Here is a 27,401-nt window from a genome sequence, read left to right on the forward strand (position 1 = left end):
TTTCTGATATTACCTAGTTAGATCTCTTAATCATATGACCTGAAAGAAAAGGTATATTGCAATGGTCATTATAATTTGAGAAAAAGACTAGGATAGCACCAAACCAAGTTTTTGTTCCGAAAGTAGCACTCAAGGCTCAAAGTCACAAAAATAGGTTTCATTAAAGAGGTAAATATACACTTGTACTTCTTAGGTTAATTAATTCAAACCTTAGGATTTAGAGTTAAGGGGTGGGGTTTTGGAATTAAAGTTTAAAATTTTATAAAAAATAAATACTAAAATAAAAAATAAAAATTTAAAAACAGTTTCAAAAAGTATTTTTAAATTATAAAAAGAAAATTAAAAAAAAAATAAAAAAAAATTCAAAAAAAAATTCAAAAAATTCAAAAAAAAAATTCAAAAAAAAATTATAAAAATTTCGAATCTGAAAACATAATCTGAAAACTATAAAAAAAATTATTTTTTTTTATTTTTTTATTTTTATTTTATTTATTTTATTTGTTTATTTAATTTTAAACCAAAGGTATTAGGGATATTTTACCTTTTAATGAATGTCATTTTTGTGACTTTCTCCTTCTAATGCTATTTTTGAGACATAAACTTTAAAAAGTGCTATTATTGACAATTGCCCTTATAATTTATTGATGTGATATTCTAGGGACTGGTCAACTGTTGAATTAAATATGCTCTCTAAAAATGTGGCACCAGGACAGAATTTTCAGATCATATTTTTGTTTGAAATTCTATTTAAAAAAAAGTCAATGGGGGCATTCCGAGAATCGAACTCGGGACCTCTCGCACCCAAAGCGAGAATCATACCACTAGACCAAATGCCCGATTGTTTATGAAGGCATTTGAAATACTTGTGTTTGAAATTCTATTATATTTGTTAGCTTAGGCGTTATCCTTTGTTTTGTGTCCTGCAGCTCGTTCTTGGAGAATGTGGGAGCATGCCGCTATGCAGTCATAAGTTGTGCCTGATATTATATGATTAGATATCTCATATCTCAGTCATATGCCATGAAAGCAAAGGTATGTTTCCGTGATGGTTTGTAATATACTGATGGTGAATCTAGGGACTGGCCAACTGTTGAATTGAATATGATCTTAAAAATCTGGCACTAGAAGATATAATTGTCAGTAGCAAATTTTAATTATCATACTAAACATAGACTGTTACAAAAGTCAAAGGGGGCATTCCGAGAATCGAACTCGGGACCTCTCGCACCCAAAGCGAGAATCATACCACTAGACCAAATGCCCTGATGATGTATAATTGAGTTAAAATGGTTGTAGAAGAAAACATTTCTAAATCAATGTCACTTAGTTGACTTTTCCATGATAGGTACTTTAGTCTTAACAAAGTGTTCTAGATCTGATCTGTGGGTATTTTAGTGATCGTTGTAATTTACTGATGTGATATTCTAGGGACTAGTCAACTGTTGAAATGAATATGGTCTTTAAAAATCTGGCACCAGGAAAGAATTTTCAGAACACTTTTTTGTTAGCATACCAAACATAATCTGTTCAAAAAAGTCAATGGGGGCATTCCGAGAATCGAACTCGGGACCTCTCGCACCCAAAGCGAGAATCATACCACTAGACCAAATGCCCGATTGTTGATGTATTTCATTTGTACATTTGAAGGAACTGTTTTTGGAATTCAGTTGCTTTTATCTTTTGTGTGTTCACTGAACTTTATCAATTTGGGGGTGATAGTTTTTTTTTCTGTTTCTTGCAGCTCATTCTTGGAGAAACTGGCAGCATTTGCGTAGTAGTAGTAGTAAAGATGTATATTTCGTTGGAATTCTTCAAGAAGAGGTCGCATGTTTGCAAATCTAAATGATCTGACCTGAAAGTAAAGGTATCTGCTGTTACAATCAGAATATGGAACTAATATTTCAGTATATGATAGTATTGAAAATACAAAGACCCTGAGGAGGAGTTTTGGTAATGGATCTTCAAACTCTTTCTCTTTACTAGAATCACAAACAGCTTAACCAGCTTATATCCCAACGCTTGCATCAGTATGTTGCAATGATGTTTATAATTTACTGGTGGTGAAAATCTAGGGGATAGTCAATGTCTCAATCGTTTAGTTGACATAGATCTTTGAAATATTGAATCATAGGTAAGAATTATTAGTAACAAAATTTTAGCATGTATACCGTAGATACTCTCTATAAAAAGTCAATGAGGGGCTTTCCGAGAATCAAAAATCGGGACCTCTCGCACCCAAAGCGAGAATCATACCACTAGACCAAATGCCCTACTGTCTATGTAATCCATTGAAGAAAAAAGTCTTGAAGTTTGATCACAAATTCTTTAATAACTTGAGCATTATCGTTTTCACATTTTTTTCATGCAGCTCGTTCTTAAAGAATCAGGCAGCATACTTTGAGTGGTGTCTGATGTTATGTGTATAGAATATTATTTCAAGAAAAGCTTCGTTTAGTACAAATTGTCAATCATCCGACACCAAGAGCGGTATCTGATGTTGTGGCAGTGATATTTTCAATCTCAAAGACTCAACATAAACTATGATCCTTGGAACAATATGAACAGGCAAATCATTCTTTTTGTGTAAATTTGTAAATAATCGTTTGCATCTTGCGAATGAAAATCCATCTGTTGTTTGTTATTTATTTATTTATTTATTTTCTGTGACTCAAACTTCAAAGAAGAAGAGCAAATCTTCGACAAAAGAGCTGAAGCTGATTTTTTATCTAATTCAGAACAAGCGCTGCTAAAGTAAAAGTCAAGGGGACTTCGGAGAATCGACTTGGGACCTCTCGCAACCAAAGCGGTTTCATGTAATTCAGTTCTTGCTCTCTGCTTTAATCTGGTTGGTTGTTAAAGCAACATAAGCTAGTGGATCTGATGGTAATGATATTATTTGCAACTCGTTCTGTAAGTTACTTTGATCATGTAAGCAATCTTGAAAGTCGTATCACATGTCTTATGTCTGAAATTTTGTTTTTATCCTTGTCAAAATGCCTTAATTATTGAACATGAGATTGTCATCTTGATCTTGTTAAGGAATCCTGATATGCTCTCCACATTGTGTTACTGAGATGGTGTGATGTTGTGTGTTCCCTGAATTCCCTGAGATTTTTAAAATAAATAAAACAAAACAAATTGGGGCATTCCAACAATTGAACTCGGGACCCTGCGAGAATCATACCAGTAGACCAAATGCCCAAGTCTGACATATTTGTGTTCCATGCCAAACTTAACTAGTTATTTTTTTTCTTAGAGCATCTCCAATGTAAAACTCCATTTTTTCCTTTAAAATGGAGTAAAATTGCTTCAATCCTACTTCATTTCTATGGAGTGGTGAACAAACAAAAAATAGATTACTCCATTTATGGAGTAAATTTCATTATGGAGTGAGATATGAAGTTGAGTTGGAGCATTCCTTACTCCATATTCACTTTTACTCTATTTTAGAGGAAAAAATAGAGTGGGGATGGAGATACCCTTAGCTCGAGATCTTTGCTGAGGTAAGGAAGCTGCCTCGTGCATCTCTCTGTCCACTTAGTTGCATTTCAGCATTTATGGTATTTAGAAGAAGAAACAGCATCGTAGGGTGACAAATCCTTTTTGTGTCAATTGATTGTTTGTGTTAATAAATTGTGTCCGTATCTGTTTTACTGCAATCATTGATCGTCGGCATTCTGTTAGACTGTATAGTATCTGTTACGAGCATTCGACGTAATACATGTCTGAAGTTTAGTGATATATTTGAGACCACGCAAAAAGAAAGCAACGATCCCAGCAAGAGTGTATTAACAGGCACTACTGTGTATGTGGTCCCAAACTAGTATTAGAAAATGTATATACTTCAAACATTTTCACTCCTCAAAGCGCTCGTAAGTGTATTATCCCGATGCATTATAGGGTTTCTTTACTAGTTTAGTTAATTTAATAGTATAGACTTTTGATATTAACTATGCCATTTGACAATTCTCTTACAAATAGACTCGAGAGAATGTTGTTAGAAATTCATATTTTCTTTGGCGTACTCTCATTCCTTTAAGGAGGATGTTTCTCGAATGCTTATCTTTCGTACTTAGAAAATTGTTATTTTGAAATTAATTCCACACAAAAATGGTTGTTCTAACGTTTATTATACACGTGTGAGGTAAGTGTTCACTGATTCTTAGGCTTTTGAAATACGTTTAACATATTCCCAATGGGATTAGTTGACAAATCTGTCTTTTCTCGATCGTTTGTCTAATTTTTACGAGTATGTATATGCATGGTTTTCAATGATTTGTTTATTACATATAAACAGTTTGTAGCCAAAATCAACAAGACAAAGATATAAAACATTCTTCTCCTTCTCATCTTATTTTATATTAGTAGTCTTAAGTTTGTTTATATTGGTGATTTAGATATAAAATATATCATTAGAACTCTTGCTGATTCAGATGATTTGAACGTCGCCATGATTCCTGGTCAGTTACCACATGCAATATGCAATATAATGTACTTGCGATGGAAGATTTTTTTTTTTTTAAGATCTCTAATAAAGTGAATATTTGAAGAGTACAACTTTTCACGGCAATATAATTATCTCCAGAAAAAAAGTTTATAAGACTTAACATGGATACAAATACATCAAGTTAGCCTTTTTTGCATGGTTGAAAGACCCATTTGATGTCAAGAAAGATAAAGAAGAAGAATAGTTATTGTGATCATGAAGTACCATATTTTAGCGCAAGTGGCTGGTGATTCTAAAATCTACTTGTTTGTTTTTGAGTTGAAGTAGGTTTGCAAAATGAAATTGAAAGCTAGAGCGAGATACAGTATAAATAACGGATATTATTGTGTCATGTCATCCAATCCTATGTGTTAAAAGGCTCGAGAAACAACTGGATTTTTACTTTTCTTAGTCGTCCATCAAATTATTCCTAATTGCAACCGTGCCACACACTGTTTAGAATCTAGATTACTAGATAGTGTGGATTAGTTATAAGGTTAACCCGTATACAGAATCAGAGCTGGCCTTCGACGGAATTTTATAAGGTTTTAAAATAACTAGTAAAAATATATAATAATTTGGTGGTAGGAACCTTAAAACACGAAGAAATCGAAATAAATTTAATTTAATTCTTAATTTTTTTTCTGTGGTTTTTTTTTGTATTAGTGCTAGCTTGCTTTTAAGAATTGTAATTTTTAAGATACCTAAACTACTAAAAGTATCATATTTAGATTTATTTTGACGGTTTGAAAGATTTATATTGATGATTTTTTAAAAGAAAATACTAATTACTGTAATGATTTGTATAAGGTTCCAAACAATTCCAGGATTATCCAAAAGAAGTGAACTAACTTTTAATTTGAACTTTTCTAATAATGCTCAAAGTTTCTCTCTTTATTTTTCCACAAGTCGAGATGTGAGTATTTATAGATGTAGCAATTTAGTTAAGTAAACACAAATAATACAAATCTATGGAACTGCACAACTGATGATAACAAACAAAGATAAGTATACATATAACAAAAATAAAAATGAAAAGTAGGGAAATTGCATGTGATGGGATATTAGGGCATTGAAGAGAAGGCATGTTGGTGTATTTACTAATGTGAGCATTTAGTGAGACTGCAAAAGATGAGCGCAATTTTAGCTTACAAGTTCACAACCTCTTTTCTATAACCCATTTCTGGTGCTCCCTCTCTATGTCCATTTCATTTAATGCATTACTAGCAACATATAATATAAAATGATAGGCTAAAGAAGTGTGTATATACTTAAAAGAAATGCGTATATTCATATCATGTGTACATATATCAAGTATTGGAGTAAGTTCAATAAAATAAGTCTTTTTTATTGGTTTTGGTTGTCAAGATATAGATCTATGTGTAATTCTTAAGGGTTATTATGTTAGCATATAAAATTATATACGATTTTACATAATCTAATTTAAAACATGAAGATTTTTTATAAAGCAAAATTTACATGTTGGGAAATACCAGTCAAGGTGACAAAATCATCCATGTTTATTTTTTTCACAAATATAAATAAAACATATTAAATTTTAGTTATAAATGTATAATTTTATAATTATCTAAATTTAATAGGTTAAAATCAATAAAATTCAGTAAATACAATTGTTTTTGAATTTTATAACAAATTATCATTAGTTGATAAAATATACATTGAAAATAAAAATAAAATAAATATGTAGCTTTATGAAATGGAGAGAGTATAAATCACAGGAGTGATCGTGTAATTTATTGAAATTTGGGTTAGGGACAATTCGTTGTATGTATAAATGTCATTTGCTCTCACATCCAAATTTAAAGCAAATTTTAAATGTCGCGACATTTTTTTTTTGACAATTAAAGTGATATCAGCTTATAAGCTAATGAACTATAAAGCATTTAAGTGAATCGAGTGGCCGTGCAATTTATTGACATTTTGGTTAGGGACAAACTGTTTGTAGGGAAAGAGAAAGCAAAAGATTGAATGAAAACAAATTTAGATTTTTTGAAAGAAAAAAAATCTCAGTACTATTCAGTATGGATCACTCTTCATCCACCACTCCCCCACAATAATTGCTTCTAACATGTACAACATAAATGTATGAGTCAAGGATTTAATCAAAAAAATAAAAAATATACTTATATATGAGTCAAGGACATATATGTTTGACATTAAAATTAATACTATTTAAATATTTTAATTTGAAACATATCTTACACGTTATGTATATATATATATATATATATATATATGAATGACAAAAAGCAAAAACATAAACGAGTTTGTACATCTATAAGTGGAACCTATAATTAACTTATCAATGCAAGGGGAGGTCTGATTTTTTTGGTTACAAAGAAAATACAATTATTTATCCAAAAAAATGAATGTACTTTGTTGAGCTTATAAAGGTTTTCATTCTTTTGTAGTGGTCCCAATATTTTAAACACATGTCATATTTATTGCTGTTTAGACATCCCACTGAAATCTAGGGTTACTCAATGACGCCAATAATATTTTTAAGAATTATTTACATAAAAAAAGTTACTATAATGTTATTAATGTATAAATGTTCCACAACATAAGAAGAATTCAGAGAGTGAGACACCCTTGTACTGTATAAGAAAAGAACCCAAACCAACAGGTAATTTTAATTATTTATTTCTTTGAAAAGGGAGCTTTTAAAAAAGTATGATCCTATAAACGGATATAACATATTCCCTCTGTTTCTAAAAAATTCATATTCTAGAAAAAAAATTTGTTTCAAAAAAATACATATTTTATATTTTTAATGTAATTTTTGTCAACTAATCATGAGAAATTGTGAAGTTCAAGAACATTAATTGCCTTTCTTAAAATTTTATTAGTTTAAAAATATAGAAAATATAAAATTATAAAAAACTATGCATATATAGCTAAGTTTTACTTCCTCTGTTCTTGAAAGTAAGATTTTCTAAATTGTTCACGCTTATTAAGATTTCAATAAATATTTATAATTTAATTTTTACTTTATTATACACTTTTCAATAACTTTTCACCAATAAAATTTAATCAATTCAAATATTTTTATTTAATGTTTTTAAAAGTATAAAAAATACCTTAAATATATAGAAAATCTATTTTTGTGGAATAAATAAAAAATCTAAAACATTTTACTTTCGGAAACGGAAGAAGTAATATGTTTTTATCAAAAAGTGTAAAAATTCTAAAACATGGATGTTTTAGAAACGGAGGGAGTATGCAGTATTACAAAACTTAGATACTCCCAAAATTTATCACTTAAGACGTTTATAATTATTAACCAATTGGTAAATCAGCATTCCAAACTTCTTAGAATCTACCTCAACTCGATCAATCAACAAGAACATATGAAAGCATGAAAGAAAAAGAATAACACAAGACGAGCTTTCATACGGTGTTCACATCACGCTCCTCGATGTACAAAGCAGCTATCCTCACCATAGCTGATATGTACCCGTGATTCACTAGAACAATTAATTCAAGCTCGAGCTTATGATCTACAGTGACACACCTTAGGTTTCTTTTTCAATCTATTACAACTTCTTAGCCAAAATATTGTTTAAGAGTTACGGGAGGAAAAATGACATATACTCACGTGATCAACACGCGTGTTTTGGGGTTTCACCTCTATTAACCGGTTTCCACACTTTGGTTAACTTGCACCAATAAGATCAATTGATGATCAAGAACATAATCCAAGCATCGTCACATGGCCATCTTTTAACATGCGGATTGTGATAACTTAATGATGTCATTTTGTCTAAGATATCAAATCAAACATGCAAAGAAACACAGAGAATTGTTCAATTTGAATTTTGAAACTATTTTTGCGGATGGCCATGTCTCATAGACTGGAGATTTATGACAATTCACGAGATTATGCTCACCACTTCAGTTTCACATATATCCGAAAAATAAGAGTAAAAGCAATATTAGCTTTATAAGGCTTCACATGTTAATCACCCATGAAAAAGAGGCATTTGTACATTATTAGTGAATCTTAATAATCATGCATCCTATATCAGGATTCCAATCAAAGAATCAAAAATGCATCCACTTGGTATATAACATTTTTTTGTGATACTTTGTATTCAAACCGCGACACATGCATCACATTTCAGGATTGTAAAGAATCAGAAAATGGCGACCAATGCAACAAATTGTAACATGACATGGTTAAAGTTTCCGAAATGTGTCATGGTCAATGCAATTAAGTTGCTAATTTTATTCATTTTCACGGAAGTTATAAATTAACATTGTCTAAACACATTGTCTTCACTTCATAAGGTTATTGATAATATACTACTCCCTCCGTTTTTTTATATAAGTCGTTTTATAGCTATGCACGTAGATTAAGAAAACCATTAATTTCTTATATTTTCTAAACAAAAACATCATTAATTATTTACCTAACCACAATTCAACCAATAGAAAAATAAAAGATATATTACCATTGGTCATACAACATTAATTACTAATAAATTTTACATAGAAAACCGAAAACGACATATAATTTGGAACAAAAAAATTTCTCTACAACGACTTATATTAAAAAACGGAGGGAGTAGTTGGTTCGTTTATCTTTGAAATAAATGCAAACAAAAAGAATCTTAATATTTCAAAATAACAATATTGAACAATTATTAATGGGAACGATCATCAACAAAGACCCTCGAGTCAATCCAAATAAACAACCTTAATTTCTTTGCAGTTATACCACCACCCATCTTGACCTCTCAAAATTATTTATTTTTCCATTAATACTTGATTTTTCTGCAGTATTATACTATCACAAAACATCTAAAATCATGTTTGGCTCATCGATTATGACTATTCCACCATCCAAACAAACCATTTGCTCCCTCCATCGGAGTCTAATTAAGGCCGACGACCAAGAGAATCGTCTTCCGCACAGCCTGAAAGCCCAGAAATTAACTCCCCCACAGATGAATTATATATTAAAAAGCACAAAATGATATGAAAACACCCTATAAATATTTCTACGATAAAATAAAATGTGGGAAAATATGTAAAATTATCTCCATATGTCTGGTCCATTTAATGTTTATATGTCAGAAGAGAAAATAATAAAAAGGGAAAACCTAGTTCAGAACCAAACATGGATCACTTTCGAAGAGTCTGTTGAATCAATTTCTGAAGAAAGTTGAGTTCGTACGTTTGAACTACAGAAGCAGTATAGGTTTCAATGCACGAACTATAAGGAAAAGGCATGGGAGTTGCATTTATGATCACTTTGAGTTTCTTTAATATTTCTTACTGTTCTAGTCTCAATAATTCAGTACAGTAGTATGTTTTAAAAATTAATACACTAATTATGTATATATATATGAGATATATATATATATGTGTGTGTGTGTGTGTGTGTGTGTGTTTGTGTTATGTCCCGTTTTTATCCTAGAGATTTATAGGTATTTTGCCTCCAAAAGTTACCACTAAGCTAGAGTTTATTAACAGTCGTTAAATTTGCTGAGATGATGGTTGATTAATTTGAATTTTCTTAAAATATAATGTGAATGTATTAAAACGTTTAAAACGTCAACATAAAATTGTAAGCTCTCATCCAGAAACATATATGTGGCTAACGTTCATGAGACACTAATCAAATGACTGTTGAGACATAAATGATTTCCAATTTTTCTTCCATACCAATTGTCTTTTAGTTGCTATTGAAGTGTTGGTCAATCCATCAGTGATTTAACGTTAGAAATAGACTAATTGCCGACTAGCACATTTTAACGTACTTAACTTAAATACTAATCTGATGGAATTAACCCCTAAAACAAATTAAATGTTCCCTATGCATTTTGACTTCTTCTTTTTTTACTGTAAATTTTTTCTAGGCAATTTGAAAAATATTTTGATTTTATATTGCAGATATATAAATTTTGGCACTGATCACTAAATACAACTACGGGAACTAGATATAACACCTAAAACAAACCTTAGTTCTTACATGGTAGCTACTATAAAGTATTTCAAACCGTAGCAAGAAAAAGTGGATCCAATTCTAAAATGTCATAGTGCTTTTGGGAATCTGAAATTGATCAAATACCCTGTAGAGTCTATACTTGCTAACTTTAATTCTTAATACCATTAAATAATACCTTTTGACTGTTGTAGTTACTAATAAAGCGAAAATAAAATCAAGAGTGTCTTTCTATTGTCTTTTATAACATTTTCTGTTTGTGGGATTTAAGCCTACTTCGCTAATTCTTTTGCATCCCAAAACAAGAATAGTGATATTTTTTAAATTGAGCTATTTTATTTTCTAAGCACATACAGATGAAATAGACAAAATACATATACATACGCACATGGGGAGAGAGGAGTGACTTACAGAGAGATATGTGTGAGACAAAATTAAATAATGTAGAAGAGATTTTTTTTTAGTCAAAAAATAATGTAAAAGAGCTAGATAGGTTGGGTTTGATCAAAAAAAAAAAAGTATAGAGGTTGGGTAGGTGAAGAGGGACTATAAGAGGGAGAGAAAGAGGTCGTAAGACTCGTAACCCTTTTGCTCTATTCACAATTTTATTTTCTTCCCATTAGCCCTTCTGTTCCCTGCCTCTTCTCCTCCTCTCTCTTGACACATCACATCAACATCAACATCAATCATCATCATAAGCATACACATATATTTGTCTTCTTTGGATCGAGTTAAATCAGTTATGGCTTCCTCGAATAGACACTGGCCAAGCATGTTCAAGTCCAAACCTCATCACCATCAGTGGCAACACGACATGAACTCTCCTCTCTTGCCTTCTCCTGCTTCCCACCGTTCCTCTCCCTTCTCAGGTTCTTCTGCTTTTAATATATACTTAGAAATTTGAACCCAAAATATTCTATATTTTTTTTTAGAGATTTCTAATCTGATGATATGTTATTTTGTTAAAGGATGTGAGGTGGAAAGGAGTCCAGAGCCAAAACCAAGATGGAATCCAAAGCCAGAGCAGATTCGGATACTTGAAGCAATCTTCAACTCAGGGCTGGTGAATCCACCGAGAGAGGAGATCAGAAGGATTAGGGCTCAGCTTCAAGAGTACGGCCAAGTCGGTGACGCTAACGTCTTCTATTGGTTCCAAAACCGCAAGTCCCGTAGCAAACACAAACTCCGCCTCCTCCATAACCACTCCAAACACTCCCTCCCTCCACCACAACCACAGCCTCAGCCTCTTTCCTCAGCATCGTCTTCATCTTCTTCCTCCTCCTCATCCTCCAAATCCACCAAACTACCCAAAACCAAGAACAAGAAGAACACCAACAACACTAATCTCTCTTTGGGTGGTAGTCAAATGATGGGGATGTTTCCGCCGGAAGCTTCCTTTCTTTTTCCGGCTTCCACCGTCGGAGGGTTTGAAGGTATCCCCGTCTCATCTCAATTAGGGTTTTTTCCCGGTGAAATGGTCGAGCAACCCAAACAGGCTCCTCCAACGGTGGAGCCATGTACCGGTATCCTCCTGAGCGAGATCATGAACGGTAGTGCGGGTTATGGAACTCATAACCATCAACAATTGAGTGAGAAAGAAGATGAAGAAATGAGGATGAAGATGTTGCAACAGCCTCAGATTTGTTACGCTGCTACTAGTGATCAAATCAGTTCTTACAACAACAACAACAATAACATCATGCTTCATGTTCCTCCCACTGCTAGTACTACTACAACTTCAAATCCTCTTGCTATTGTCCCATCAACTTTGGACCAGCTTCAAGTTCAAGGTATATACAAAAAGTTATTTCCCTTTTGAAAGAGAGTCATCACTTAGTATTCTTTATTTTCTACTCAACAGTATAAATACATTAATTGTGTGTCAACAATGGAAGGAACACACTGATCAGCAAAAATCTTTAAAAATACGTTCATCTTAAGTTGTTAAACTAGTAATGTAAAATAATTGTTTATTTGTATACAGTCTCTTTCCTTTTTCATTTTTGTTTGAGGTTTTCTATATAGATAATATTGTTAACATGTAGTCTTGATACTAACATGAAATAATGGAATAACCATGGCTAAAATGAAAGCAGCGGGTGCGAGAATAAGGGTGTTCATCAATGAAATGGAGTTTGAAGTGAGCCCGGGGCAGTTTAATGTTCGAGATGCATTCGGGGAAGAGGTTGTTCTCATTAATTCCGCGGGTCAGCCCATTGTCACTGATGAATATGGCGTCGCTATTCACCCTCTTCAACACGGAGCCTCCTACTATCTGGTTTTGTTTCCTCTCTTAGCCTCTTTGTTTTTCTTCAATTAATATTCATTACATTCACTTCAATGGCTAGGTAGATACCATTGTATGTTAAAGTATAGTAATAAATCATTGTTTAATGGTTATATAATCTTCGTTTATAATACTATTTCTATAGTATTTTATTTCTTCATTGGGATCTAAAATGGATAAATGCATGCGAGAGACATGTTGTTTGGCTTAATTTGGTCAAAAATGTTGACTCAATCTAATTTAATTACACACACACACCTTGCTCTTCCTTAGAGCATTCATTGGGGTTTCTTTTCTTTTTTAGGCCTTCGTGTTTTTTGACTTTTGTAGTATAAATTCGAGTAGTAACATATTTAGAAGAATGTGCATGCATGTGTGAATTTACAATATATACTTGTGTAATTAATTAATTTCGAGGTCTCTTTTTGCTTTTGCAGATCTAGTCGTGTGGGAGATTTGTTTTTGAAGATGAAACTAAGACATGTCTCTTTCTTTCACTATCTATCCTACGTACCGCTTAAATGTTACATTTTATAAGATATTGGTTTCAGTGGCTTGTTGTGACGTATGAGTTTCGGACAACATTTGCGAAATTCTCTCGTTAGATTGTTGACCAATATATTATTGTTGTGTGCGTTTCTTTGTAGTTTCATAAATCTATAATAATGCTTTTGTTTCTTCATCTGAATCTCTTATATGTACGGGGAATTGTTAAACAGTTGGCTAAATATGGGGATGAGTAATATAGAAGCTTCACATCACCCAATGTGAAAGTAAATTAGGTCATGCGTTATGTTAGTGTTTAGACTGTAATGTACGATTTACTTGCGGGAAGTGTGGGACTTTGACTTCAGTTCACGTGAGGTGATACTTCACTTTAAACCAAGGGACTGAAAACGTTACATTTATATTACTATTACTATTAACCATATAATAGTAATAGAGTTACTTTTATTTAACGTAAAATGTAGGAAATTTGAGTTCAATAGTTGATTAATTTTTCTGAAGTTTGACAAATTGTTTCAGACTTTCAGTTATATATAGGTTCATAACTACATAGTGAAATAACATTTTATATATATGTATATTAAAAGGAAAAAAAAAACTCATCAAAACGTTTTTGAATTATTATAGCTAACCTTTTATGCTTGTAGTTCAGTTTTTATTTAACATTTTTTAACTATTTTGTTGGCATGTATTATATCCCCTTGTAGGCTTGTAAGTACCATTTTTAACTCAATTAGGTTTGAGGTCATTTAATTAACTTAATTACTTGATTGTTTCAAGTTTTAGTGGCCTAATACTAAAGACTCATTTCGGTGGGTTTATAATGTTCAAACTAAAATACAAAAATATAAGGTGTGCATATGAATTAACTCATGAATTAATGATAAATTAAAATAGTACAACTGTTTTTAGATTTTCGAAAAAAAAAAGACGTTCAAACATAAGATATAATCTCAACATTTGCTACAAAGGTATACGTAAAATATCGAAGTCAGGAACAGAGTTTTTGGCAGTCAGTTGATATGATCCTTTGCTTTTAACTTTTAACTATGTATTCATGATTGTAATGTTAATCTACTGCATTGCTACGGAGTATACGAATACCTACATCTGTTTGAGATTTTGAGGTAAATAAAGAGAATTAAAATTAGTAAATAATTAGATTTGAATTTAAATGAGGTCTAGCTAGGTAGGGGCTTTGTTATATCAAATCAGATGTCAAAACGTGCATAATAAAAATGTAATATCAAATCACACAAATGTTTCTCAATAAAAACATGGTCCTACTGTCTTACTTTCTACTGTTTGACTGTTTCCTTCATCTTGTCGCTTTGACGTTATCTTTACCCATGCTTATATTACTTGTCTTCATTTCCAGTTATAGTCGTGTATACAAAACAACATTTAATTTTCACCCAATTTCTTACTATAGAAACCTAAACGATGTCCTCGCATATATTTAATTTGTCACCACGTTATGTATACTATTAAAAATAACTTCATCATAGCTGTGCCGTACCACACAATTGCAATTTGTAATTTACAACAATGCAACATTTTACATTTGTATGATAACGAAAACATAGTACTATTAACATTTAGACCAAGAAAAAACATAGTACATTTTAAAAGGTCAAATAACGTATTCTTTTGGGAAAAACGATTTTGGTTTTTCAGTCTGTAATCTTTCTCACTATTCTAAAAATTAATCTTTAAAAAATTCGATTTAAAATAATACTTCATATTCAAAAAAAATGGATACAAAGAAATCAACCTTATACTACTACTAAATCTCCAATAATTTCGTAAATATCAAATGCAGTATGTAACTAATAATAAACATTACACAAAATATTACAGAAGTCTATTTATTCATGTAATTCTCCCGCATTTCTACTTGTTGGTTTGTTTGTCTACATACTGCTAGGATTTTGATAATGCAAATTTATGAATTTAAACAATATGGTATCATTACATTTGGCGCATCTAGTATTCCATAAGTCTAAATTGTTGTCACTGTTTATGCTGCAGTGCGCAAATGTTCTCCGAATTGCCAAAACTAGACACTTAACTATGAATAGTTGAAGTTCAAGATAAACTATGATAACAAAAAGACAACTATATATAGTAACATTGGGGGAGATTTTTCATGTAACATTGTGGGGAGGGGGGGGGGGGGAGACTTTGTATATAGTATCATAAAAATATCGTAACGAAACCAAATCTATGTTGTTGTGTTTTAAAAGGAACGATAGGGCTTTTTCCAAATCAAAGAAGAAAATTACGATCGCAAGTTTGAAGTCGTCATGATATTAATTGTCATTGAAGAATTTAAATAGAAATCTATGAAGTGACAAGAAAGAGAAAAATAGAAAGCTAAGAAAGAGACAACGAAAAGTAGGTTAAGAAGAGTGTTGACCAGAGGGACTGTGGATTTACCAACAAGTGGGACAAACTTTCTCTTGCCTCCAAAACTGACACAACAGTATCTTAACTCGTTCTCTCATCACGAATCACATTCATATGACACTCACTCACTTACTTACTCCATGTTCACTCTCTCCTCTCTCTCATTTTTGTTTATTATTATTATCTCTATAGCCCAAGAAGTTAAACTTACAATGATTTTGATCCCTTGCTTTGCAAGAGAGATGCTGACAATAGCTAATATTTATGAATCTACAACTATCTCATGTTGTAGTATCTTGTAGCTTCGTAATTGATAATTTCTTTTTGTTCTACATTATCCTTTTATAAAATAAGCGTTTTTAGAAAATTAAATTGAAGTCTTAACAATGCATATGCTATCTTAAACTAGCAGTGATAGTTTGAAAAAAAAAACTACGCAGTAATAAGTGTCAGTTCATATTCATTTAAACTGATTGATCTTTCTAATTATAGTATATTTAAACTGTATAATGGGATTACTGTGTATAAATTTGGACAAGGCTAATCCTAATATATGATCAGTCTTAAGAAAATGTAACTCAAAACGTTTATTCACATTGTTAAAATGTTGTTATGAAGTTTCCAGCTATCACAAAATTAATCGACTTTGCTATTTTCCTACAAATTTCCTACACTATATCCTATATACTAATATTAAACTATTTCTATGATGTTTTTATTTTATAAAGGTAATCGATACTTATATGTATTTATATAAATACAGAATAAGCGGTTAGTTCAGGCTTTGGATACTGTTAATTTTTTTCTTTTAAAGTTTTAAGTTTCATAGTTCAACCCTAACACATTTAATAGAGATGTGGTTATGACACCATTTAGGATACTGTTGAGGGAGATTTTCTGATTTTAGTGATACGGTTTAACCTAACCGCACACGTGGATGTACTGTTGGCTGAAAGGCTCTCCTCTCAAGCTTTCCACACCGAAACCTCTCATAATCACACTCTACATAAATGTTTAATTTATACATCGTATTTTGTGAGTTTTGTTTTGCAATTTTCCTCGCTAAAAAGGAAATTGGTAGTATAACCAGGTTAACAGTACCTCGCTTTCAAAAATAATAATTTATGTAAAAACAAAGCAAAGAATAAAGCATCTCTAGAGGGTTTGAGAAACTCTCTTTTTCGCTTTTTTATGACATCAATCAGATAATCTATTGACTCCAAAATAGTTCACTTTTTATTATCGCTAATTTAAATAAAGTTCTAGTGAACTATCTTATTTTAATCTCATTTATATCATATTTATTCGTAAAGTTTTGTCTTTCAAAATGTTTTTTACCTTAGCAAGAAACCACTTGAGATGATCCAACGTCTACTTTGCCTGAAGGACAGATGAAAGCTTTCTCATTCTCATTTTTTTCATGGCCAATGAACTTGAAATCACAGGCCTAATAACTTCAAAGTCCATTTACCATAAAGCCCATCAGATCATCTTTTATTGTGCACCAGCCCATCAGATAATCAAAAGCGTGTAACCCACCCCCAAAATATCGCTTTTAGCTATTTACCCTTTTATGACAAAAGTAAAAAGAAAAAAGAAGAGAATAACATAAAGTTGGAGAGAAATATTTTATTGGATTGTAAAAAAACAATAGAAGCCGACATTATGATGTTTACGTTTAGATGGATACGAGGTAGTTGGATAAGATAAGCTGAATGATAATTTTTTTTTATAAACTTGCTAATATTATGGGTTTTCTTTGTTTTCACCAAAAAGAGAATTATAGATTGAAAATCTTATTTTAGATTGAAAATCTTATTTTTATTGATAGTGTTTAAAATCAATCGGTGTAAAAAATATGGTCTATATCCAAGATTATATAAAGTCAATGCAAATTTATTGCAAGCATATATATAACCCTTCACAATTGCATGCCCAAGTTAGATTCCGAGTGTGCCAATAGTGTAAATGATATTGAGTTCCACTTGATTCTGGCTGGGCCACAACAAAGTCACTTGACACAAGTCTGCAAAAATCCATGGTTGCATCATTAGCACAACAGAATAGAGATTCATTATCTCATCTGCCAAAAGTTTAAACACAGTATGATTGTTCGCCACGAGTTTTCCTTTAATCATATTGTTGTCATCAAATCATCATTCCGTTCGTATGTCTCACTTTACTGTCTTCATAGAGAAACTCCCAAACGTATATATGTTTAATGATTTTAGTTAGTCAATTTAAATATCTTACTTTACTATCTTTTCAATTTATATAACTATGAGAGGCGTAGTTATTATCTAAACTGTTAAATGAAAGGTTTCACCCACTTTTGTTTAGAAAATAGTTTTTTTTATTGTTCTATCAAAGATAAATTTTATTTAAACTATATTTTCTGATATGTAAATACCATATATAATTATTTAATGTTTAAATCTTATTCTATCTAAATATAAAATTTTATTTGTATAATTTACACCATATTTTCTATATATAGAATATATTTTATTTGATATCATACTTTCTTTATAAATGATGTGTTATTCTTTTGTTTGGAAAACTATTATTATTTTAAAATATTTTATCAAACTATAATTATTTTTAAATCATCTAAAATTATATTTTTTTTAAATGTAAATATCAAAATAATTAATATATATGTTAAATTAATTTTTATTTTATTTTAAACTTAATTTTATTGCATTTACAAAGTATTTTAAAAAAAACTACATTTAATTATGAAATAAATAGTAATATACAGTTATATATATTATTTTAAACTTGTACCGTGCTTTGGACCACTTTTTATTCATTTTCACAATTCAAACATATGTTTTAGAAGCTAGATCCGCTTGATACACACTTGTACTGCTAGATCCACTACATCCATCTTTGTTCTACCCCAATCCGTTTGATCCGCAAACATTTAATCCACTTTCTCCACCAAAGAATCATATATAGCAAGGTAAGTTTCAAATGCAGAAATTCATTCAATTTATCTTCAAAATTTATAAAGAGAGATATATATGATTGATTATACATAAAACTGTCCCAAGTATTTTTAACAAGTTTCTTCTCGATCAACGAGTTAGCCTATATTGTAAATTTTATCGGTTCATGTAACTGTAAAACCTGTTCAGCCAAATGCGGTAGCGCAGCAATTTAGCAAAACATACTTTAAGCATGTTTCTCTAAACTCTAGTTAGGTTAGATACAAGTTGAAGTTCTTTTTTTTTTTTGCTAAATGCAAATTGAAGTTTCCCTAAAAGAAAAATGTATTTTTTTTTCTACTTCTGATATTCTGAAAGTTATAAAGGCCAAGTACAAGAGATGGCTGAGAACCAAAATTATGATCCATTACAAAGGGGGTTGTTCGTTTCTCCATCTGTTATCTCCATCCAGATGTTCCATCTATGTAATATATCCAGATGATCCATCTAGAGTTAGAGGATGTTCGTTTCTCCATTTAGATGAACAACATAGATGAGCCATCTCGATAGATTTTATGTTCGTTTTTTTTTTCATTTCCATCCAGTTGAATGTAATTAACAAATTACAAATATACCCATATTTTGATTTAATCATATGTTTGATATTAATTTTAAGTATACTAATTTATATTATTTAGTCTAAAATATATTTGAACTGAAAGTATTTTAAAATTGGCATTTTAACATTTATAATTTTTTATTTCATATAAATATTTAAATTTGCATTTTGACATACATAAATTTATAAGTTTCAGAATATTTAATCTAAAATATGAGAACCAACATAATAGAATGTGATAAAAAGTTTCAAGATATTTAAATTTGCCCACATAACATAATGTGATAAAAAGTTTCAAGATATTTAAATCTAAAAATAAAACCCACATAACATAATGTGATATAAAGTTTCAAAAGCAACAACAACAAAGTTTCAAAAGCATTGGTAACAAGGTTTTAAATATAACAAGCTTGAAAAACACAATTCAATCCTCAAGCTTCAAGAGTTGAGCCAACTATTATAAAATCCCGATTCCAAGAGATGATCCAATTAAAACCTAAAAAAATTCAATTGAGAGAAAATGTCAATAAGCATCAGTACTATCAAAACCACTACACAACAAGCAACCACTCAGCAGATGAATCATCACCAAAACATCACCAAACAAAAACAGAACATCACATATGCGCACATAATCAACATGTCACAACATAAAGACGGTCTCAAGCAAGTCTCAGCAACTCAGATCACATAAGCACAAACATAGCTTTAACAACACACAAGAACACCAAACCAACATCATCAGACAAGAAAAAATGAATTATTACTTTAGTCCAAAGAGCAAATACAATACCAACACAAAGGACACAAGATATACTGAAGCATAAAACAGATTAACCCATCAGCAAGCTTGAAAATCAAATAAACATTACTCTTCTCTCATGTAATTGTGCACCAAATCACAAAACAAGCAGTAGTGCATACCTGTATGATGCTAATATGGAAGTCTAGTTCCTCTTGCCATCTCCATAGTAATAGAGTCACGCATACCCTCCATCACTTTATCACCCGCCTGAATGTATGGAACATGCTTTTGTTCTTGATCATCACCATGTTGTTCATATGATTCCACTCCTTCCCAATATAAGAGGTTGATATCTTCATGCTGCGAATCTCGAATGAAGTCGTGGAGGACCATTGTGGTTGTCACAATCTTTATCCATTTCTTCAACTCATACTTGGGATGTTTTATGTCTGAAATCCTCAGTTTTGCTTTCCATACACCAAAAGTTCTTTCAATTATTGATTTTAAACCAGCTGGTCTGCGGTTAAACAACTCCATAATGTTTGACGGTGTACCTCCTCTTTTGAACTAATCTATATGGTATCTAGTTCTGCGATGAGTACCTAAGTAACCATCTCTAGTAGGATAACCTGAGTCGACCAAATAATATTTTCCAAGTGGTTGGTGAGGAAAGGAAGCTTCCTCAGTAACACAATATGTAAGCACCTTTGTGTCATGTGCTCTCCTAAGAACCCCAACATAAGCATATATGAATCTCATGCTGAAATTACAAATAGCCAGCACATTCATGGTTTCTTCAGATTTACTACCTCTGAATGGCTCCACATTTCCAGATGGTGGACGAACAGGAACATGAATACCATCTAAAGCACCTATGCAATTCTTAAAGTAAGGTCAATACTGCGGATTCCTTACTAGAAAAAGACTAGCATTTGTGAAGTCATTCCTACTCACACTAAAGCATAAATGTAGCATTCGTTGTATAGCTGAATGTAAATTCCATTCTCTAAAACTACCATGCAAGACACATTCTCTAATAAGGCTAAATGATGGACAGTCACAGTATACGACACTATAAGTTTCTATATGATTCTCGCTACACAAGAGTACAAAGCTTTAGACTCACCTTACTGTCCATCTCGACATACACCAAACCGTATCTACTTCAGCGAACTGTATCCTCTACTTCACCAAACCTGAAATATCAAAACCATTACCAAACTTATAATTTCAGAACCATTGCACCTAACAAAAGCTTATTCTCATCAGACAAGATAATTCTCATAACCAAAAGCTGATTCTCATATAATATAAAGAAGTCTCACAAACATAATATCATAAGACAAACGACACTAGAGTTCATACAAAACACAAACACAAACAGAAGCACAAACACAACATAGTCTTCAAGCATCTCTACTTTCACCAGTAGCAAACTCCAAATAGAGAACTTTGTTCTCATCCTCTTCATAGAAAAAGAAGGTCTGACGATTATTAGCATCTTGCTTGAGATGGTTGATAGCTGCTTTGTACAATAGAGATCAAATCCTGGTAGCAGACATCGAATGTAACACTTCCATAGCTCTGGCTGATTACAAATGAACTCAGGATGACACCCTATCATTTTTTTTCTTGTCAGAAAGAACATATGCTACAGTCTGTCCTACTTGCATCCCTTGATCTATTTCTGTTAGTTTTTGTTCTACTTGAAGATGATGGGCTAGTAGTTCTTGATTCAATTGTATCATTGGTTTCCTGAGTAGGAGGAATTTGCCTATATGTAGCATTTGTGTCTTCAGCATCACCATCATCATGATACTAATCAAGATGACCTTCGCCTTGCTGATCCAAATGCTCTTCGCCTTGCTGAGCAATCCATCTTTCACCTCCACTTATGTGAACCGTTCCAAACGCTTTTTCCATCAAGTTCATATTCGCAATTTGCTTCTCTTTAAGCTTTCTTGCTGCTGGCCATTCCTGAAACCAATACAAGAGCTGCCATTTAGACGCTAAAACTAATAGTATGGAACATATCACAACTAGCAAGCGTATTCACGTCAAAATTTTAGCAATCGAAGTCGAAGTGAGCTGATTTAATGTCTGCAAGGCGTCTGTGTAACACATATCAAAGCGTCTGTGATAATAGTCACATTGAACCCTCTAATATGTTCGAAGATCTTGAAAAAACAATATCAAACAAACTGAACAAAATAGCTAATTAACTATACCTTACACAACTCGTTCCACCAATTATCAGACATGTCTATAAACCCAGATGGATCATAACCAAGTCTAGTTCTCTTGCGAGTCAGCCGCTTGAAATGGTCATACTGCTTCTTGCAAGTAGTGTGTTTGATCCCAAACTTTTTCCAAGGTCCTCGTTAAATTCATAGAATTTGTCGATGATGAACTATCTCCGAGCTTCATTAACATTTTTTTTCAACTTTTTCTCAATTCTCAGTTGGAGATATAGCTCAATTGAAGTAACGAAGTAAGGTTTGACCCCAAAAAAAAGTGTTGACAGCAAAAGTTCCATAAATTGAGAAATCGTATTCGGCTGCCTATGGGACATTTTAATTCGTCTTTGTATCTGAATGAAAAATAATAATTCGATTTAATATATTTTGTTTGGTATATCTGCTTATGGTCGCACTAATGACAGGAGTTAAATACGCCAATATTTCTTGACCTTGTATTTTTTTTTTGAACAAAGAGCTTTTATTCATTTATAGTTTTTTTTTAAATAACTAACATGCATATTATTTTTCCTTTTAAAAAGGGACGTATTGTTCAATACTTATGTTTACTTTTTGTACGTAAACGGGACTTCAGTATATTGCTAAAAGTAAGAAAATGGTGTTTTGACTTGTTGGGAAAGTTAGCTGTTTGAGCAAGATAAAAAAGTAATAAAATATTGTTGAAATATAGAGGATTAAAATTCGTTGAACTTGTGCATTTCTTTATTTATTTTATTTTATGAAATAAAAATTATCAAAATAATAAATTCTGTTATGAAAGGCATTTTATAATGAAAGCTAGGGATACATCTAGTACTTTTTTTTTTTAACATGATCCATCTAGTACTATATAATCGAAAATGTAACGCTCTTCGTTTATAGTGTACGAGTGATCTAAACATATACTACTTTCAATTTTGCCCTGAGAAGGAAAGACTATTTACAAATAAAAGCAAGTTTGATTTCTTGAACCAAATAAAATAAAATTTGCATTAAATTGAAAACGCACTATCCAATTATGAATCAATCTTAGTGCGGTGGGTGGCACTGACACAGCTGATTAAAGCTGCGTTTAAAGACCCGAAATAGTAATCAGTCAAAAAAACTAAAGTAAAAGTTTTCTTCTTAAGAAAATCATTTACTCTGTTAGAAACAAAATACCATCACCCTCTCACTTTATGCACATCCACGCGCACATAACTCGTTACTATAGTATTAAATATTTGTGGCGTTTTAGCATTTACAATTTTTAAAAGGGGACGTGTGAAAATAGTGATGCAAAAAGCCTAAGGACAGTTTTAGTTGTATACTGTCAAGTCATTTGTAAATTGTAATTATGTCTCACCTCGTTAATAAATATCTTCTCACCGTTCAAGCGTGGTGTTATCAACTGATTATGTTTTTAATCTTATCAACTCTCTAATCGTGGTTAAGAAATATCTTACAAATCAAGTCATGGTGTTATCAACTGAGAATAGTTTCTAATCTTGTCAAATCTGTAATCATAGTATAGTTAACATACGCACATAAGCCAACATCAATAACAAAATAAAATCAGCACACACCATTTTCTTTACCTTTTTCACGTGATAGCAAAGCAATCAATATTTCAACATTTGTGTTTGCTTTTTTTTTTTCTAAGGCTGATTATGATAAGAGAAAGATTACATAGACAATTCGACAACCGACATTACTACATGCCTTATGGGGACCTACGTCTAACTGTATCACCTGAGCCATCCTATGAAGATTCACGCATGGCCAGATTTACTTGCACCATGCTGAAGATTCCTTGTAAGCATTTCTTCTGTAGTCTTCATAATTGTTTTAATAAATCGCTCTCTCCGGGACTTGAAACCTGGATTTCCTGTAATCTGCAAGAAATTGCATAGTCTAGGATTCGAACCTTAGACCTGGATGTAAAAACCTTTAAATCTTAACCATTAGGCTACGGTGCTTCCATGCATTTGTGTTTGCTAGAAGACCAATATTATACAACATTAAAGCAAACATAATATTCTCTCTGTTTATAGATAAACGATTTTTTAGGAAATTTTTGATGTTTCAAAATAGACTATATTTTCATATATTAATGCATTTTTTAATTTTATCAAAAATTGTGTAACCAATGATATTTTCAATTTGTTTTGTAATTGGTTGAATAACTTTTAATTTATATTTTAGTGATATTTTTAAGATAAAAAATAAGTTTTTTAATAGTTGTGCACAATCTTAAAACTTCGTATATTTTAAAACATATAGAGTAACTTATTCAAATATATATTAATACATATAGAAATGTGTTCATTTTAAGGTGAAATTATATGTAGTGCATCAGTGCATGCTTAACTTCATTCTAACACCGATCACGTGGATCATTTTTTTGTTTGGCAAGAGAGATATTTTCGTAATCTTTTTAAGAGAAAATACAAGTAAAGAGTTGTTCGTTTGTTCATATGTCATCGAGATAATTATTTGTTGATAGTTTATCAATCAGTCCTAAAACATTAATATTGGGAGGACGTTTTTTCAGCCCTCGATTAAACAAAAGAAAACGTAAGGGAAGAAGCATTGAATGAGTGTGGGGTTTGTTTCTGCAAAATCTCCAGAGAAAGAAAAGTGAATGAAGGGCTCTCACAAGAATGGAGAGTACGCGCTAAGAAGGAACGTGAGGGTCGAGACTTTCCAAAAGAAGATAGGAAACATATGTCGGGGCATTAACCATTTGTGTATTTGGATTCGTAACCCGTTTTGTCCGGGTCCTGCCCCAGTCTACTTGCGATGTGTGCCTCTATAGCCTCTTCTCTATTGCTGTATCTATAGATGTAGACTGTTCTCTCGCGTGTTCACCAAAAAAACAACAGCACAAATCTTGAAATAAAAACGAAGAAAGAAAGAAAATAAAAAGTCGCCCTTGATCCTCGGGTTCTTTGTAATTTATGACACTCCCAATTTAAGACCCTCTTCACCTTTTTATCTACGTATCTATCTGTCCTTTTTACAGATTTTTAATTACATTTATACCCCTACATGTTGTACTTGTACAGGTTTAGTTGTCCCTATTCTTTGCTACATCGTGGCCATTTGAATTCCACCCAAGTAATAAATAACAATCTACTTCTTGTTAAGTTTTTGGGTATTTTTCATCTTTGTTATAATGTACTCTCTAATCTCTATACATTTGTACTAGTTAGATGGGCCAGAAAAATATTCAAATGAAGTGATCAACCAAGACATCACCACATAATCGACCAAACATTTCAAAACAAACTAATAAATGAAGTGTTCGACCAGTGATACTTTGTAATGATCGACCAATAAGTGACGGTACTTGTAACCGACGCGGTTCGGTATATGATCCTAATCTATTTTATTTAAGAGACGTTAGTAGACTTAAGTCTCTTTTAGTTTAGTTGTTTTTAAGATAAGAGAATCTATCTTGCTTCTCTTCAAGAAGATCATCTCTTGACACTTATGAATTGGTGACACTTCCTTAATCCATATTTACAATCCTTGATCTTTTATGCTCGTGAACTATTTGTCAAATGCTAGCTTGACTCATATGTTAGAGAGTTTTTTAGCCAAAGAAAATGAAATTTAAGGTGAATTGTGAGTGTCTGATGTACAATTTACTCAATTTGGAAATGGGAGTTTAGGAAAAATATATAATGCGCATTGTGACAAACACCATAAAAATGACTAAGTCAATGATTAATCATGCTCAAGGATTGAGCCTAATTAACCATCTGATATTTTTATATATTATCTTGTTACATGATTTCCTATGTTTTTAGTTTTTTACCCTTCTTGAATTTGTAGGCAAACAATTTTTTGTTTGTTTGCTTGTATATTAAGATCTAATCTAATTCAAAATAGGGTATGATTAGGCTAGTTCCTTATCTGGGTCGACATAATCATAAGCATTTTCGAACCTCATTTTACCAAACACATATAATCATATATAATCCCTACCATCTGTTTCTCCCAACATATCCTACCATTTATGTGACCCTACTTTGTAGATACGCAATAAGTCCCCTCTTTTTACAATGAAATTTGGTATGTTTATCATTTATATACTATGATGACTTTATAGGTTCAGGAACAAATCTATATTAGTTTAGGGAAGACATTGCAAAAAAAATCTCTATTAGTATTAACGGAACAAAACTCCATTAGTATTAATCAATACGATCACCAGTTCACCACGTATAAAGATTATACGATGGATCATTAATAGAAAGTTATACTAAGTTGTCAAAATAAAATCTAATAATCAGAAAATGGCAAATCAATAGAAAACAAAGTTCGCATGGTCTTGCATGCCATCGACGTCTTTGTCGATGTTGTCTCCTTCGTTGTCATTCCTGTTGGTTGCGATTTCGGGTATCGTTTACGGTAAATAAATATATATATTTTTTCTCGGTGATATTTTCTTTCTTGCTCAGAATTTTAACTAGGGCAAATCTTCAAAATAGCACATTTCTAAGTTTATATCACAAAAATAGTACTCAAAAACTAAAATGACCAAAATAGCATTTTATCTTTTGAAAAATTTAAATTTTTTTATTTTTCAAAATTTGAAATCTTATCTCCAAAACCTCATTTCTCAACTCTAAACCCTAAAACCTAAACTCTAAACCCTAAACCCTAAATTCTAAACCCTAAACCCACCCCTTGAGTGCTATTTTTGTGACTTTTGGCATTGAGTGCTAGTTTGGGAACAAAAACTTGATTTAGTGATATTTTGGTCTTTTTCTCTTTTAACTAGTTCTTCGTCATTTAAAATCTATTTTCATATGCAGTTTTTTTTTTATTATTCAAACCAGTGAAGAATTTTATCAAAAAAAAAACCATTTAAGAAGCAATCACAAGGTCTTATATAAATTATACTTCTAAATGCATTATGTGGATGTAAATTATGTGCGTCCTACTCCAATAATGTAGCTTAAAAATCTAGCAAACAAATTTCGCAGACATTACATATATTAATTTCAAAATTTTCAGAAATCAATCTAATTAGTTTCAAACTTGAATCACAATACAAAACACATGATTATCCATCATAGAGACGTATTCATCAGAAAAAAAAAGACTTTCTCAAAGTATATACCACCAAGTCACTAAAAAAAGAAAAAAAAAACTATAACAAACTATTCCACTACCGTACTAAATAATCACGGGATATATATATATAAAAATAAAATGTA

General features: G+C 31.5%; 3 protein-coding genes, 1 long non-coding RNA gene and 3 other non-coding genes across 8 annotated transcripts in view; 3 read left to right on the plus strand and 4 right to left on the minus strand.

Moving 5' to 3' along the window:
- LOC103867497 (nudix hydrolase 22, chloroplastic) overlaps window positions 1–2,667 on the plus strand; it is a 19,075-nt gene extending 16,408 nt beyond the window's left edge. Inside the window, exons 13-15 of the mRNA XM_018659360.2 lie at window positions 927–1,032; window positions 1,742–1,864; window positions 2,369–2,667. The gene's annotated coding sequence lies outside the window, so the exon portion shown is untranslated. The remainder of the gene's footprint in view (window positions 1–926; window positions 1,033–1,741; window positions 1,865–2,368) is intronic.
- Window positions 1–27,401, plus strand: part of LOC117134085 — a 905,201-nt gene that overhangs the window by 362,537 nt on the left and 515,263 nt on the right. The window lies entirely within an intron of this gene.
- TRNAP-UGG lies at window positions 765–836 on the minus strand. Its single transcript has one exon. It is a non-coding gene; the product is annotated as a tRNA-Pro (tRNA).
- Window positions 1,192–1,263, minus strand: TRNAP-UGG. The gene has a single exon. It is a non-coding gene; the product is annotated as a tRNA-Pro (tRNA).
- TRNAP-UGG lies at window positions 1,543–1,614 on the minus strand. Its single transcript has one exon. It is a non-coding gene; the product is annotated as a tRNA-Pro (tRNA).
- LOC103867499 (WUSCHEL-related homeobox 9) lies at window positions 3,255–15,663 on the plus strand. Of its 2 annotated transcripts, XM_009145574.3 has the most exons (4): window positions 3,255–11,326; window positions 11,426–12,247; window positions 12,554–12,735; window positions 13,182–15,663. In XM_009145574.3, the coding sequence occupies exons 1-4, from the start codon at window positions 11,200–11,202 to the stop codon at window positions 13,185–13,187; spliced, it is 1,137 nt and encodes a 378-aa protein (XP_009143822.1). In that variant the 5' UTR covers window positions 3,255–11,199; the 3' UTR covers window positions 13,188–15,663. The 2 variants fall into 2 exon arrangements, with proteins under 2 accessions (XP_009143822.1, XP_033147667.1); XM_033291776.1 differs by having other exon boundaries at window positions 12,554–15,663.
- LOC117134103 lies at window positions 11,628–26,860 on the minus strand. Its single transcript, XR_004458257.1, has 3 exons — window positions 21,299–26,860; window positions 17,987–17,989; window positions 11,628–11,640 (listed from the first exon to the last, which is right to left on the minus strand). It is a non-coding gene; the product is annotated as an uncharacterized LOC117134103 (long non-coding RNA).

Source organism: Brassica rapa, chromosome A05, assembly GCF_000309985.2.
Source record: "Brassica rapa cultivar Chiifu-401-42 chromosome A05, CAAS_Brap_v3.01, whole genome shotgun sequence".
Lineage (NCBI taxonomy): Eukaryota > Viridiplantae > Streptophyta > Magnoliopsida > Brassicales > Brassicaceae > Brassica > Brassica rapa.